At 42.0% G+C, this 17,665-nt stretch overlaps 1 protein-coding gene across 1 annotated transcript; it reads right to left on the bottom strand.

The window, feature by feature from the left end:
- Positions 1 to 2,022: 2,022 nt before the first annotated feature.
- T265_05574 (hypothetical protein) lies at positions 2,023 to 17,211 on the bottom strand (the record flags this gene model as incomplete). The annotated part of the gene is made up of 3 exons (XM_009170615.1): positions 2,023 to 2,663; positions 12,019 to 12,208; positions 16,830 to 17,211. The coding sequence occupies 2 exons, from the start codon at positions 12,145 to 12,147 to the stop codon at positions 2,406 to 2,408; spliced, it is 387 nt and encodes a 128-aa protein (XP_009168879.1).
- Positions 17,212 to 17,665: the final 454 nt, after the last annotated feature.

A 17,665-nucleotide genomic window follows, 5' to 3' on the forward strand; every position in this document is an offset into this window, starting at 1 on the left:
TCCGATTTACGAGAAGACCGCTTTTTCCGTCGCATGCAACTAATTGACTCCTAACACAAATGTTCTCCCGAATCATCATAGATGTCCGACTGCAACTTCCGCTGTCGTAAATCCATTCCTTTCTCACGTCACACCAATAGCAAACCAAACTAAATCACGCGCAATTCTATAGGATGCTGTCTGCCCGTCTAAGTACAGGTATACTCCAAGGTCTACTATATACCCATTTGCTGCGAAGTTTGAGAACAACTTAAGTGCGACTGGAGACGGCCAAGTAGAAATTATTGAATTCTCCGTGACTCCTGAATATTCATGGCCCGGGGTAAATTGAGCTTCGGAATCGGAAGAGAAGAAAATGAATACCGTGTTACGTCTTTGGTTACGGTCGATTTTTCGCAGGCCACTAAAGTTCGCAAGCAGCCACTTCAGACCGTCTATTAACAGCCTGAATGTGGTCCATGGTTCAAGTTGCATTCATTTCCAAGTATTCAGTCACCTAGTGTTCTTATTGGCAAAGGCTGAATAATTAAATTCACAAGGATGATTTCGCACTAACTAGTGATGCGTACGGTGATAGTGGCTCTAGACAGTTGTTGATCTGTACTATCCCGTGATGGCCGCAATTGAGAACGAAAACCAGCGTGAGAATACGGGTACATTGGTGAAGCATTGTCAGTTCAGTTAGATACCTCCGTATGACAAAAAGGATGATTTGACGCACGAAGAGCAGTCGAACGCTCACACGTTCAGACATCACTCAGACTATCTGGATATGAATTTATGGCCGGAACACCGGTGACTTTGGCTAGCAGCCGTACCTTGCGATGTGACTGATAGTTTCACATGACTTCCATCCGGGAACGCACTCAGTGCCAGTAGCACCCAGACTTAGCGCGGTCCCTTTCATTCTCCTTCCGTTATGTCATAACCGACCTGTCTCTTGGCTTGGACAGCGTAGATAACGTCGATTTCTTTCGGCACATGATTATGCCACCTGGGTTGCACATATGACCACAGCTGAATGAATTGAATGTTTTGTCCAAATAATCCGCACTCCTCGCTGAGGACGTGAGAACTACGAGGCCATAAACGTAGGTTTCTGGAGAATATATGCCTAATTCTTAAAAAGCTCGGCCACACCAGGTGTCGGGAAGCCTGTCTACATTGTGCCTTCCATTCTTACGGGGATCCGCCAGTTGCGAGCAGAATGAATGACGACGCGAACCCTTAGTAGGTTGTGTCAGATTGTTGACGACATGATCACGTGCTCACCGACTGGTTCACCTATCTGGTGTAGCGGAAATGGATGTGACTCTTGATGAGTCTCATTAAGGAAGAAATTATTCCTGGAGCTGCGCTCTTTGGAGTGACTGCATACGCCCTGGTAATTAATATGATTAGCACGTAGCATCTTATTGTTGCTAGTTAAATTATGCTCGTGTGCACTAGGGCATAGCTGGCCATGAAATGGAAATTTTGGAAAAGTCGGAAAGTCCAAGGAATTCGAAATCAATCCGCCTTCTCCACCAAAGCATCCTGGATGGCTGATAACCTACTCCCCCCATTTTTACGGCAATAGGTTTGCTTTCTGTGGTTAAGATCTGTATCAAGCACATCTCGGAGATATTAGTTATCACCTAACATCGTTTATTCACAAGCTAATTGCCGGGTACATTCCCATATTGAAGTGAACCGAATCTACATAGCGGAAGACAAAATGTAAGCCTAGTAATTCCACTTATTAGATGACGTTGTTGTGAGTTTTCATCTTGTCTTGAAGGGATCGGGATTCACGATTTTTCGTACCAGAAACTGCGCCCCTGAAACTGAGCGCTCACTAAAGCAATTTGTTGATCTCCGTTCTACCAAGGCAGTTATGTTAACAAAATCTAGCTATTTATCCCAGTGTCTCATAGTTCATATCTAGATATGTCTATGAAGAAAATTTATGGAACATGTTTGATTCGAGGGTTCTTAAAGCCAGACCACCTTTACCATGCACGTCAAACAGAACGCCTGTATTCCTCACCGCTCTCACTTTCATTCGATAGATATCTATGTACAGTACGTCTGTCTCTTTTGAAAGTACATGACAATAACCGGTGATATGTATGACAACCGGTTTAGTCGACTGCCATTACAGATATGGAGCGTGGTTTGCAGCAGTTTATATACGAAAGGAAAATTGACAGATCACCGAAGAAACTTCACTGATTGTGCTCTTTGAATGTTCTATGATCTGCCGTTTTATCCGTTTTTCCCAAGAATGATAAGGAAAGCGAAACAAAAGTAGGCATACGGGATCGCAGTCAACCTCTCAAAACATAGAAGTAAATGAAAGAGCTTGAGAGAGTACATTGATTGCACGTTGATTTCGGCCCACTGGTCAGCTATATTGTGAAGCTTTAATCTGGTTCCGTATGTTGCCCACTTGTATTAGAATCCCAGACGCTGGTGTCAACTACTTCACTCGTTTCGCAGTTGTTCGTGGTGCCGTAATCCGCGTTATCACAAGCCAGAAGATGCGTTGTGGCCTCAGACTCATTCGCCGGTTCGGTTACCGCATCTGTTTGCATATGTCCTGGCATAGCTGGATCCTCCTCCGTTTCAAGACTTACATTATCGTATGTACTATACGATCGCGAAATATAGCTTTTCTGGGTCTGAAGTAGAAGAAAATGTAACGTAATATAGATATTAATGTTAGTTACAGTGGTTGATTAAAAAACGTTAGACATTTATTCACTGCTGGGTGAAAGTGGTGACGTGAAAGAATGCCTAGTTATTCTCATATTCAAGGGTTTGATTGAAACTGCATTGTGAATAGTCAACTCACGTAATAGTTCCCTTTGCATTCGACCACGTATATCATCAGTTATATATATATATATATATATATTGCAAAATTCACAATCTTTTAGATTATTTTAGGTCCTAGTTATACCATACAGCACAGTCTGGCGAGCTCAGTTTTGCCAAGACTCTCAGAGTGTCAGCTATCTTTGAACGGGAGGCAGTCTTAAAATTAACTGGACCAATCTCGACGTGCAGCGGTGCCCTCAATTTTAACACGGAAAATGTGGGTTGAAGAATAAATGTAGTAATAAAATTGACAGGTGTGAGTGGGCTTTTCCCAACAAATGATCAAAAGGAAAACCAACATTCTCATACAGGATATTGTCGGTGTTTGCTTGCGCTCTTTTATCTACATTCGGCACTCCAGAAGTGGTTCATGTGAACCACCTCACTGCATTTTTAAACAGCTACTAACCTAAAAATAGTAGTTTAAATGTGGAAAAATTCAACGAAAGGTGGGGCTCAAAGCTTTGAGCTGCCGCCATCACTCGCTCCAAACAAATAAGTCTTTGTTTCGCTTTACATATTTTTTATGGTTTTTCAGCATTACACAACCTACATAGGGTGTATCAGTTAAGAATGTCAAGTGCTTGCGGCTAATCTGTTTCAACCAGTACAATTGTTCCCGCACACCCACCACATTGTCTTCATGGAATTCACCCATAATTAAGTTCACTTCAAAGGTTGCTGGCGATCCAGCGTTTCGACTTCATTCCCCGTCAAAATTCTCAAAAAAAGTGCTAACTCATGTGCTTTATATCTGTATCTTATCCCAAGAAAAACCGACTTATTTGATCACTCATATACTGTTTTCTCACTGGAGGATTTGTGTTTTCGAACGGATATTTTCTAACCCAAATGTCCTTATATTGAGCGTATACGCCGTATATTTTTATTTAAGTATGGTTGCTTCGCAGTTACGTATGTTACCCGGACTACATCGAGGGTAGTTTACAGACACATTAGATTCCATAGGCAACTCTGTGTTACCTCGTGTTACCGCCACCACTTAACTTCTTCCGGTTAACAGATTCACTGATTCTTAAAGAATACTTCTGAATAAACTGCCGGTTCTCCCCAAAGAGCTCATTACTAGTCAGTAATGGCATATATCAAGCTTGAATCCCAAAGCTACCAACCCCTTGAAGTTTTCCATGACGGTCTTACATACCCAATCAGTACCCAGTACGAATACAATTGGCTGCTTCAAAGAAATCATCCCCAAGCCACCTTTATCTTATCTGACGCACTGAAACAATTCGTGTCAATCCCGCCCCCGCATGGACTACATTGCTAGGGAGAACAGTGTTCGTCTACCCCTGGATACCGCTCCAGAAGGGGACAACCCTATCTCACTACGCTTTAAAAGCCAGTTCCCTTGGATGAGCCACTAACTGGCTATGAATACATCAACTTAATGCTATCCGCGCAAAAGCGATCACCAAAAGGGCAAAAAGCCTTAGGCCAGTGAGCCATTTGAAGGCTAACTACATCCCTTCAAACCAAGTTGGATGAATACCGCTGTCTAACTCTCCCCTACACTTCCAACTGAGAGGCTCTAGATTGTTGTCTTAGGCACTGTAAAGCAAAACCATAAAAATGCATAAAAAATCAGTGTGCCCAGGAGGTTTTCAGAATAGAGGAGGTTTCGACTCCTCGGTTTCACCAATATTCCCCATTCCGCGTTGCATGGAACAGCATGAGCAATGTTGAACCATCCTATAATTATAAAATGAAATACCAACCAATAACAGCCAGCCATCGTCAAATACTGTTTAACCACACAACACATACAAATAGGGAAAATGGTGGCGATTTCTCATCAACTTTTTTGGAAGACGAACATTCACGAGGATGAGAGAACACGGTGTGCATTTGAAGAGTGGTGCACAACAGTGGTGAGGGTATTTTAAGATCCAAACGGTTCAGGCGATTTAAAATTTATCTCACAGTTCAGGAAAGTGTGCAGCTTCTTTCAATTTCCTGGCTCATAACCTATAAAAATGCAAACCAATGTCTCGAAGTATACCACCTATTAGTAGCTGGTAGATCCGATGGAACAGCCGCCACTGATTCCAAATACCTCCTCAAACTGACTGTACCGCGTCCATTTTTCCTGAAAGTTAAGTTGATTGTTGCGAGTTTGACAAAAGCCACTACAGATCATGTGTCACACATGGCAATCCACATCGTGGTCGCAAAAATTATACTGGTTTTCGGGCTTTTATTTCAGGTTTTGAAATTTCTCGCAAGAATGAAAACTGAAGTGAAGGCGCTTGCAATCAATGGCAAACTGTTTGAGGTGAAAAATTATTGGGCCGCCATTTACTTCCCGTTTTAGGGTACTCTGCTGCCAAATGCCTCCATTGCTCGGTGAAAATACTAAGCAATTCCAGAATAGACCACCCAACTGCCACGTTTAAGAAACGTTGTGCCCAGGAATGTTTTTGTCTGAACCTGCAGTTTTCCAGTGATTTTGATGCACAGTTGTAGGACTATTGTAAACATGGAAAGTCTGTATTATTACGGCCTCCGCGTGGTTTGTTTTTCTCACCTAATAGCCCACAAGTGTTGTACTTGGCAGAACCAATGGTAAAGAATGGATGTTTGCTTTGTAATCGATACCGTTTCTGACAGAACAACCACCAGTCACTAAATCACCAACATCGGGCTGTGCTCTCCTGCAACAAGTCGGAGGATTTTTGGTTTGCACAACTATTCCTGCTTGTTTGAGAAACTGCCTTAAAAGGCATACTGGTGTAACGGTGGATACTACTGGTGAGGCCGCCTCGCATTCGTGTAACGGTGGATACTACTGGTGAGGCCGGCGAGTAGTATATGGTTTTCTAATACATCCGCCTCGCATTTATTGGCAAGTGAGTTTCATTACGGAATTTGTGGAATTGTTTTGCAGTGTTCGTTTACATTCAAGCGACAGTCAATGAGTATCCAGGAAGACGCGTTCGAGGAGAAGATGGATATTCAGTTTTTGTAAACAAGATGCTTATGAGAGTTATGCTTCCTTGTCCAATAGTCTGTAGAAGTTCACTTAGTGTTTTCTAATAAATAACTCCGTGGCAAAGGCCTTCTTCCTTTCACTGGTAGTGGATACTCTCAATTTTTGGTCTCCCGTGAGTAGATTCCTTTGCGCCTCGATCTGTGCACTGTGATTTCCCCAGAGCCGGGATTGTTTCCTTAGGGAATATTTCCGTTTTTTTTTTCATTTTCCGACAACACATCACTACCATGCCCACTCGACTCTGTTTGATACATGGGATGAACACTGTTAGATGATGCGGGGCAGTTGACATAATCAGGCCAGTTATGAGACGGTGGGTTGAGGTATTGAGCATTATGAACAGTGTTCAGTGCTTCTTTGCTCAACTATCAATTTGAGCCGGTGGACTACCGACAGCGTGTTTGTCAAGTATCTCAGAACCTCTTTGTTTAAACTCCGACGCAGCTGAATAAAGCCATGGCAGCCAATATCTAATAATACTGAAATTCGTATCCCCTGTTCTTTTTTCTTCCTATGGAATAACGAGGAGGAGGACAGTTTAAACAAGTGTTCAAATTCTAAACATACCTTAATTGCTGATGGGTATTCTGCCTTCTACGGAACAAATTTGTGATCAAAGTGCCCTTCAGATGTGAAGGCTGATTCAATTACACATGACCTACGATCCGCGAAAAAAGGAACAACTATTCCATTGTTCATAAGGCGTAAGTGGCTTCGTAAAACGGGGGAGGGTTGGTTCACGGCTGAAAATAAAATTTACTGGATGAAGCAAATGAAATGTGCTGAAAGTGTGCATAGTGTGGACGATGAGGTGATACAAAATAATGTATCAAACAACAACATGCAGTATATCTCACTTGTACCCTGTTAGAAAAATTCGTGGAAGACGAAAGCGATAGATGGCCCAGATTTATGGCGAAAGAAAAGTGATGTTGCAGTGCAAGTGCGGGTGTTTCACAGTACAACTGTAAAATACTTCCACCCTCCCGAAACATTATTAGACAAAGTAAACGAATTATTTTTAAACAAAAACATGATTGACTAGATCAACCGTGTCTAACGAAACCAGTGACATCAGCGTCGGTTTTCAAGAATTTGTTATTTTAAGTTTGTAACTTCGAAAAATGAGGCCTAAGTGTGCCAAATACGAGTTCGCTGACATTTATATCTTAGGTGTAGGTGGATACCGGGGTCTGTTCCGAACCAACATAGTGTGATCCCGTCAAATACTCTCATTTGCATCCGAGATGACCAAGGATATGCACTCTTATAACAGCGAAACTCTAATCCGGAGCTTCCCCTTTTCGTGTAGACTAGACAGAGTAATTGCGTCAGGACAGGAAGACGGCTGTTCAAACGAGAGTGATGTGAGCATGATTATTCGTATGATGCAAACAAAAACACGTCTGGAAATCGTGCTACCAATTCGTTAATCCTAGGTTACAGTACCTGTGTATTTGTGATGTTTCAGAGACCCTTGAGCAAATTGGGTAATGCGTCATTAAAGAATGCATGTACCTCGTACGAACCAGCGATAATCATACCATACACACCAACATCTAAGCCCAATTTATTTACCATTTCTTCATCCATAAAGCATCATTTTTTAAGCTGTAGCGACCTTTTTCAGTGGTTGTTTTTGCTGCAATGTGAAGTAATTGTTTGAAGAAAAATGCTCACACCGAAAACTGCAAAATTTTTGTCAGGCTTATTTCACTAGAATTGTGCACGTGGTTGGTTTTTCTGTAGAAGTAATGCTACCGCCGGTCTCGGAAAACAATGTATGAGAGAATACATCTGACGAGCTTCACGCATTCGTGCCGCTTCCATAAGGCTCTCAAGTTCAAACACGAAATGAAGGTCAGCTGATAGCGCAGAGATAGCATCTCTTTCGTCACTCAAGGTCATGTGAAGAGGCATGCGTATATCACGTGCAAAGCTACTGATTCCAGGCGGGTCGACAGGATGACCAGTGAGGAACCGTTGATACAAAACACTACAACGTCAATAAGAATTCCGTTGTTTTTACATTCGGTCGCTGGAGTGTTAGTGTTTTCCAAATAACGAAACCCAGACGAAAAATGCGCATCGCTGAATTGCCTTCCACACAAATGGTAATAAAATACTCGGTTGTGTAGACAACATCTGACTCTACCCAGCCTATTTGCGACACATGGCATTTGTGGGTTCATCCGTCACGCACTCCTTGGAACTAAGATATTTCCAACTCTAACCCTAGTCTGTCTGTTTGTTTTTTTTGGCTTCATGAGGGGCTAACAGCTTTCTTAAAATACCAAAATGGCCACCAGTACAACTGCTATTGGATAGCATTATTTGATACGTTGTGAAACCGATTCTGTGTATCTGGGGGTCAATTTCACGCAGACAATTCGCAAAGTGGCAGGTTATCTCGTCATCTTGGCAGATTATCCTGACAATGCTCCATATACTAATATTTTGGTCAACCCTCTTCAAAAATACAGACGTTGGACCTTCTTTCGTAGCGTCAGAACCAAATTAATAACTTGAAAATGCCGAATTGCTTAAATGCGTTACTTTTCCTTTGAAAAGTCGAAATTCAGCAAAGTTACATGATTTTCTCAACTTCGAAACTTTTTCACGCACGATTTCGAATCAGCTGCTGCTATATCCAGACAACCAACAGAACTGACGATGTGAAGCATGCACCACTTGTACTGCACTTTGGCGCAAGCCCTGAAAAGCATGCTTTCTCTATTCAACACTCACTTCTTGCGTATGTACAAAAACCAACAAGCTGGATCTCCATTTCTATGCCCATCAAGAGCATCATGACTGTTGGATTCTACGGTCACGCTACTCAGAACCGAACCGCTGAACCATTCACCAGAGCACAACGAAAAACACTGTGCGGGTAGTGGACAATTTGCCTTCTAAGCTGTGAACTGTAGTATACGGTGTCTGTCAATTTGATTGATTTATACGTAGGTATTGATGATGTACAACCTTGCTTACTGGGCTTTGGCTCACGAGCTTTATTTCTGTTTTCCATCCTCAGAAATTGTCGTGAACACCTGCCTTCGGAGAACCACTGTCCCCTGGTGCTTCCATAGCGTGCATATTACAGAACACAAGGAAAGTTTGTTAAGGTGCATCCATTCGAAATTTTCTGCTGGAAAAGTGAATACTTGACGGTCTTGTGCGTGAAATTATCACGTTGTCAAATAGCCTCCTAGCTCATGTAAAGCAGTCCCTGGACTTGAAAGATTAGAAAATTTGTATAACGTTGTTCGACCTGCTATGCTACTCACGTATATGTTCAGTAGCAAAATGTCCCATCTGACCAGCTTGCTCAAACCATTTTACAATACGCTACATTATAACCCTGCACCGACTACCATCCATTAATGAGAGAAGTAAGAGGTCATTGGTTGTAAGTAAAATTTGACCAAAGTGAGAAAATGCCGGTCTTACTACTATCATTTCGCTGTCAGGAGGGGATGAAACATTCTATTGTCCGAGAAATCTATATGCAGTGACTCTTTGAAACTTCTGAAGAAATCTTCAAGCATTTAAATCGTTGTTTGATCCAGTACAGTGAACGTTATCGTACTCCAAAGCGTGCCACAACTGGGGATTTCGTTTCCATCATGAAAAATAATCCGTCGGTTTCATAGTGTGCCCTCCATTATCACATCATCAACAACATCATCAACATTCTGAACAAGAACAAGTCAAATGGATTTCGGCAACCCTAAGGAATACAACATCTCTTCTTTAAATATTCCAAGGACAGTGGTTGACAAATGCGGAATTGGAGGATAGTCTAAAGTTACATCACAACCAAGGGGACATAAATTAAATAAACCAATTCGAGTTTCCAAACGTTTGCATCCTAAAGCCGAAGAACTCGAAATCAGTTCCCACAGACTTTGTAGAAGGGATGGCACGATTTTTGTGTGTTTCCTGGAGGAGTACCATCTGCGAAGTACTCACCAGGCTCAACAGTATGCTCATACTAAACGATGGATCATCAAACCACTCCGCGTCTGTCTCGGCACTTTTGGCTTTTTTAGTAACTGTCGGCGTAACAATTATTCGTATGATTCGCAACTATCATTTATAACATACCCTTGGGTAAAGCCTACATAGTTCAGAAACAACCTGATCCTTTTCGACCATCGCTTAACCCTATTGGGCGGGAAATTAACCCTCAATGCCCTGACTACAGTTGGAAGAAAGGGTCTGCAATTCTCTATGCATTTTAACTACACATGTACAAAGATTTGTAAACTCATGAAACACAGGCCAATTAAGGTGTCATTCATTCATAAATCAAACGAATTCGTACGCTAGCTCTCGATTTGCCCCATAGTTGCAGCGGATTGGCTATGCATTGGTGGCTACGCCCACTCACTTGTCCCTTTTTTGCTGTATACCAGTCATGCGTACCTCTCCCGTAGATCAATATTCACACTGGACATTCAGCTAAAGAACAGTGTTCATATCCGGCTATCCTACTCTCGTGTTTTAAAATGATCGGCGAATATTCCACCTGGTATCTCTATCTGAATCACAAAATTGTTGAGCAAATTTCTACAGGGAATTTTTGGGCAAGCCTCAAACAGTCTTCATTGCACTTCTGACAACACCACTGTAGCAACAAAGCGGAGTCTGGTCGTTAACTTGTTCGCTGGGCAGGGTAATTTGATTGTGGAATAGCCACCAACCCACCCTCAATAACGCACTGACGATGTCACCTCTATTGGTGATGAAACGCTTGCAATCAAAATGCCCAGTTCAGCGAACAAGCCAAGGACCATCTACGCTATTAACATTTTCCTCTATAGAAAAGAGAGGTCTGCATTCTTCAGAAAGGACAACAATTGCTTCTTCGTCTAGTTAGAGACACTGATTCGAACCTCATCCCGGTCTTCCCACCGAACGGTATACCAACTGTCTGATCCAGTTTACCAACAAGGGGAATAAAATTACAGATGTGCAGTCTGGTGCAAAATCTCGATTCCGGTGCATAGCGCACACACCCAGAGAGACTTTTGTTTATCCGTACCAGCAGCGCAATAGTTGTGCGCTCAGTAGAGTCGCAAGGAGAAACAAGAATGCAGCCATGAAATAAGGATTCAGTTGGGCTTCCCGGTATCACTGCATTAGTTTACAATTGGGCATTTATTTTCACCTATATAGAGTTTGATAGAATGAGATTGATGAAAATCTCTGGGACCAAGCCAACCTGGTGAGTCTAAAGGAGGACACAATCGGCAGTGACCTGTCGAATGATTCTTGTTAGCCTGATTATTAGTGGTACATCAAGAAGGATGGAACTAATTTACAGCAATTATTTAGGCTTATCACGAAAAGTTTTAAATTAAACGATTGCAAAAGTTACCACATGTTCAAGTGTTGCCCGTTTTTGTGGTGAAACGGAATGAAGGGGCTGCGAAAGGCCCGAGGATAGTTCAAAGCATGAAACTGTTAGCCAATAGCTTTGGCCAGAAACTCAGAACTGTTCAGAAGTCAACAGTCAGGTTTACACTGCTTCACTGCCCCAAAATGTGAATACCACAGAACATGTGCAGATGGATAGCAATAAACTTGGGCAATCGGGAAGTCCGTCATTTTAAAGTTTGGTAGAACTTGCTCAGCTCAACAGAACTCTTCACTAAAAATTTATAGGGAATAATAATTAAATTTCTTTTGGTTTGTTTTGCAGTCATACTTGGTTTATGCGATAAGTATGGAGTCCAAAAACTTGCGTGCAATATTAGAGAATATTCAAAAACCTCCGAACTTATTGGACAAACACAATGCACCAAGAGAATTGTCTTGAAGGAAAATCTCAAAATATACTCCATACCGTTCTTCTGGCTCTAAGTAAATTCCTAGAGTTAGCTAATTTGTTTGGCCCGGTTGTGGTAAATTTAAGTCAACTCCTCACGTTGACTTGTTCTCATCTTGGCCTGGACGAATAACCTGAAAGCTTTTGTTCCTCTTCAAATATCTTGCCAATGCCTCAAAGCGTTTATCATTAACTCTGTGTTACCGACTAAACCTTCCCGCCTCATTAACGGTGTCTATTCGTGAGACCAAATTAATAGAGTGTAAAGTGCATAGATAGATTTCGGCAAGCAAAGATCGAAACTCACATGTGAGGAGCGCACAACATTTTGAATGGGATATTGTGTGGGCTCCTGACCATTCTCCGCTTGCAGTAAGCTTGGTTCGTTGTCACGTACCCGGTACCGTGGATTTGCTCCTTTTAGTTGCTGGTCCATTCGATTGGACAGGGGAACACGGGTGTAGTGTCCACTTTCGAGGTTCTGCTCAGTTCCACCTCTGAAAATTGAAAAAAAATTGTTGTGTGCTCTCCATGGCTTTAGACAACCGTCCTGGTTATTGTTCATTACAAAACTGAGTAGAAAGCAATGGTAATATCTGGGAATCATTTGACGTAAAATTTGAAGAAAAGACGGACTCAAGAAGGGGATCGGCAGATTATATGAGCACTAAATTTCTTCGTCCGTTCGACGCAAAATCACCATCAATAAGCGTTCGAAGGGTCAAGGACAAGTTTATGATGAGTTTTGACATTCTGTGGTGAGCTAAATGTAAGCAAAAGACAAATAGCATGGAGTAAGTTGCGTGTCGACTATCTATTGGACGACACGTTTCAGGGACATCGATCCAGTCTATCTCATGCACAACCTTTTCCGTCGATGATACACCCCTTCAACCAACCATGACCTTCTGAGCACGGACTCAAAGCTGCCTGGAGTTTGGTGAGATGCGCACTGCTGCTGGTGATGAGACAGCTGTACAGTGCGTGCGGGTTCTTCGATGTAGATTGGCTTGATGCTGACAAAAAGTGAGTAGTACTACTCTAGGAATGTATCTTGAAGTCTCACCTAGCCTTATGATGAAACCTTGCTACTTAAGCTAAGCTTGATATATAAGATCAGCTTATACTGACGTTTACCCGACAGACCGTTAAATGGCTTTTAATTCGGGCACTTCATGGAAGCTTTTAACTGACTGTGATGTTGACAAGCAGACCACAACAATGGTCAGGAAGGCGACTGTTTTTCCTTAACTTTACTCTGTTGAACAGCATGTTGTGCCCGACATTCAGACATTTCTATCTGTTGGGTTCAAAGTTCGAAATGGGTGGATATTTGCAATGAACTGCCCGCACCTGAAACGCTGTCACCAAGCCTGCTGTGATTTTGCTTGCGTAAATTAATGGTGCTTCAGGTACAACTAAATACAAGCATTTGTGGTTAGCATTCCGTTTAGCTTGAAACGAGCATATCATAAAATGTTTCGTTATTATTACTGTGAAAAATGGTCTGTTTATCGATAATCACGCCCATTGTGCAGGTTGATTACCCTGTGACTTTGCTTGTGTCTAGGCTTGACTGATCCGTATGCTCCTGTGAATTGATGACATCCGGTTTTCACTCTGGGTGGGCTGCTGTTGAACACCTGATGATTCTCCATTACCAACTGATTGTATTTATTGTAACACAATCGACCTACTTTTCACATTGGCCACTCCGTCCATAACCCTTCGTAAACAAGTGTGAATCTTTGTAGTCCCCCGTTCTGGATAGAGCCGAACTGCCCTGTATGGAAACCGAAAACTTTCCCTGTTTAAAGGATCCCCGTTCCAAGCAAACTCAGAACCACTTTGTTGTAGGAAAAACTCAGGGTTGTTTTGGTACGGATCTTGGAGGTTTTAGAAGCATTGCGTTTTGCCGTCAGTGCTTTTCAGCTTCATCCTTGAAGCAGAGCAGAAATAATGGTTTGTTCCGGTACTTGGCCACAACGTAGTTTTCTACCGATTCTCTTGTCTTTGTACACCACTGCAGTTTAGTTGAAATACCAAATGTAGACTATGCCCAGACGTGATACGCTAATCTGGCTTAAATGAATTTGCTAAAACATAAACGAGAGTTTCAGCTGGGTTTCAGGGGAAATCTAGTCAAAACCAAATCAGTATTCATATAAATGTATAAATCGAATTTCGTGCCATTGGGATTCGAGTAGAACATAAGTTTGACGAAAACTTAGGGGCTACGTTGATCTGATGAGTCCCATGAAGAACGAAAATGTTCGTAGGCTGTCGAAGAGTCTTCACCAGCTTTATGCGTAGTGCATTACTTCCACGGAAAGGATGTAGTTCTTGTGAGAAGTCGTGAGGTTTGTTAACTGTGTTTCCAAAAGTCAACAGTACAAAAATGCTTGCCTGTTCGGAAGAGAAACTTTTGTGCGTTCAGCAAACTTTGAGAAATCACGGCAGCACGTCTATATCACATGTCAGGAGATCAAATCTTGTATAGGCAACAATATTCCCTACTTTCTATCCCGACTAACTAGGACGAAATGGTAACGCGGTAATCGGTAAACGGATGTTTGCTTGTTCAGCACGTACTCCAGTTGCGGAAATCATCCAACACTATCAAATTCAGTCGGTCGGCCATGTGCTACGTGTAACGAAACGCAGCCTACTCAGAGAAATGTTCTACGTGTCTCCAGAATGGTGCGATATGAACAACGTCTTATTTGAGAGAAGGGAGAGAAAGAAGTTTGGGTGTTGTTGTTCCAGTATGTCCTCCATGTCCTCTTGAAAATACTACTCTTGGCTAAGGAAATTTTAAGTGATGGCTGCTAAATGTCAGTGGCGTTCATGCTGTCAGTTTCCTCCCAGATTGTCTGGTTGAGCGCTTTGGGGTGCAAGAACCTCAGTGGGCGGCAGACCAGCATCAGGTCTTTACACTCACCCACTTTTTTCCCTTTTTTTCACTCTAGGGATATGACTGCAATCACATGAAATTTACGGCTGTATGCCATTGACACATCAGTGTCAACAAGAGTGGTGATTATGGTAATCATTCTTATTGTTAGCTAGCGACCAGCTAGTTCGGTAGAAAGAATGAAAGATGTCTGCACGAGAGTAACTCGGGAATAAACCCTGATATCTGTGGAAATTTGGGTTGAAAAGTCTTACAGCCATTTGCTTCGTGTAACTGAGGCAGTAACCACCAAAAATGAGAAGCTTTTAGCAACGCCACTTCCACACATCGAAAAATACCCACCTATGACTTCATGGATGTATCTGTGGGACATATTAGGTGAGGTTTATGGCTCAATACGCAGGGTGTGCACGTGAAATCCTAATCAGGTGCAATGTGCACCAAATTTGTTAGAAGCGAGGATGGTTTCATAGAAATTGTGCAAACAACAGCTGTGATGCACCGATAATTGATCAAACTGTGCAAAACTGGCCTCGTCACATACATTTTAATGACCTTGATTGGTCTCTTTACCCATTGGATGAGCGTTGCATTTTTTATCTTAGATAGCTGAAACTGGCGATCCACTGTGTCCTAGGGGGAGGAACTGTTTTAAACCGAAGAAACCCATTTTCCATCAGGCTGCTTCTGGCCCATACCCTGCAGTCTTGGTTAAGAGCGAGTCAATACGAAAAAGGTCATACAACGGCAGGACCGTAAGCCTTCACAAAGGCATTATAACGCATAACACTTCGCGGCTATACAACTGCTATAGAACGCAATAGTTCGGATAGCACGCTGGGGAGATTAGGTAGAAGTACCCTCACGACAAACTTTCTATAAGATTCAGACAGCGTGATGTTGCGAGATAGGTTGAGTGCACACTCACCAAGCGGATGTGTATTGCTAACTTCACACAACCATAAACAAAAAAACGAATCTTGGCCAATCGTGTGAACAATTTCAGCCAATCTGGCCCGGTGATCTTGAGGACCCACTCTATCTGAGGTGAAAAGCGCATAAAAATACATACATATTTTGAGAAAATAATTTGATACTCGTGAGAAACAACACATGCATAGTCATTTTGATTGTTTGAGCTGGTAATAAGCGTTTCTCGTGGTAGCTAAAACCCCAATTCATCAGATTTTTCTCACACTTCTGAATGGAAATGTTGTTGCTGTCAGAAATGTTTGAATTTTTGACTCGATAGTAGACTGGACTCTGTCTTGAGAAGGGTATACAGGTTGCAATCAAAAGTACACAACGTTTGATACTTCGGTTTTGTTTAAATAATCTGTGGTTGTGTAGTTCCTGTCAATTTAAGTACAGTTGTTTATATTTTGGGAGACCTGTCTAAGAGGGCAGCATGCCACCGCTTTCCTAGAATGTATTCGAAATGTACAGTCACTGTCAGAGTAGAAGCAGTATACCTTAGACGGATTTGAGATCGCAGATTCGCATCGAAAACCAGATGATCCGTTTAGTATTATTTTATGTTTCATTCAACCCACGCGTGACCTGTTGTATGCGATTTTCTGGGATTTTGAATTAATTTGCTCAGCCATTTTGTTAAAACATCGTTTTATGCTTTATCTGTTTGTGTCGTCAAATGGGATTTTAAGCGAAGTTGTATAAGAGATCAAACATGGATCGAGACGAACGAAGCTGAACATCAAACCTGCGACGTACCTAGGAGCAAGCGATTGTTGAGCACCTATCGTTAACGTCCTCACTCGTTTCCGTCATTTTCAACCACAGTGTTTTTACTTTTATGGCATTTACCGTTCTGTTGTCCTAATGGTTATTTTTGGCGCTGAAAACGTGCTGGGACTGGTCCACATGTTTTGTTGTTTTGGCCATTGATTTATCGAACAGACGTATGGTAAACAAAAGTGGAAATAATCTCAACTTTGTTTTGAGACGGTACAACACATTATGAACCCTATACACCTCGTGGCGCACCCTGTAATCGGTCACACGCTGTTTCATTAATCAGCTACTCGCACCTACAAATGTACTTTTGTCTAATGTAATGAAAAAGCGGTTGGCGGTATATGAAATCACAAAATCAATAGGCCGGTGTTCTGGTGTGAATGATCAATCATGGTGCAAGGCAGTAAATAAAAGGTGAAAAAAAGCAAACCAAAAGGGAAGTGACTCACGGTATTTCTACATCAGTGCCGGAACTGCTGTAAATTTAATGTTTTTGTAGTTTTCAGCGTTAACACAAAAGGTTGACGAGGGGCTTTTTTTCTTTACTATTTATCTCTTTCTCGGATAATTGAGTTAAGATTGAAATATCAGCAGCTCGATTGCTGCGTTGTCTGGGATCATATCACAAAGGTCAATTGCTGTAGTGTGAAAACTGAAATAGACTGAAACTAACCATCCTCTTATTACCTCCAGGATGATTTAGTGACCTGTAAGAATGAATATTGTTTACTCAACTACCCAACTGCTCAACATCTACTCTGTGTAACTTTTATCTCGTGTACTGTAATCTTCTGCAAGAGGAACATCTCTCGGAAAAAGATCGTTTCCCTAGAAAGATCACCGTTGCTCCCCGAAAGCCCCGTTTTGTGTAAACACTCTTCCTGCGTAAAAGGTGTCACCACCTGAGAGCATCTAAAAGTCACCTAACCTGTGATGCCCTCACTCCATAAGTGCTTGTTTCTCTCATAAGCCAATTGACCATTGCTTTAGAGTCCCCTGCTATGACTGTTGTGATGCCTGAATGAGATTTCTCAGCTAAACAATTCTGCGCAATAGTGCGACAGGAAAGTACCAGGATCATAGAACAGCTACCAATAGGCTGTTTCTTCCGGGATATTTATCAAAGTAGTGGTTGACTCAGAAGTCGTTAGCTTGTTCAACAAGATTGACAATTAACTCGCAAACGTGTTGTCCCTAATCGAGAACACATCAACAGTGTGCAAGTGCGTGACTACTTACTCCCTTCTAACCTGCTTGAATATATATATATATATATATATATATA

Source organism: Opisthorchis viverrini (genome assembly GCF_000715545.1).
Source record: "Opisthorchis viverrini unplaced genomic scaffold opera_v5_104, whole genome shotgun sequence".
In the NCBI taxonomy this organism is placed as follows: domain Eukaryota; kingdom Metazoa; phylum Platyhelminthes; class Trematoda; order Opisthorchiida; family Opisthorchiidae; genus Opisthorchis; species Opisthorchis viverrini.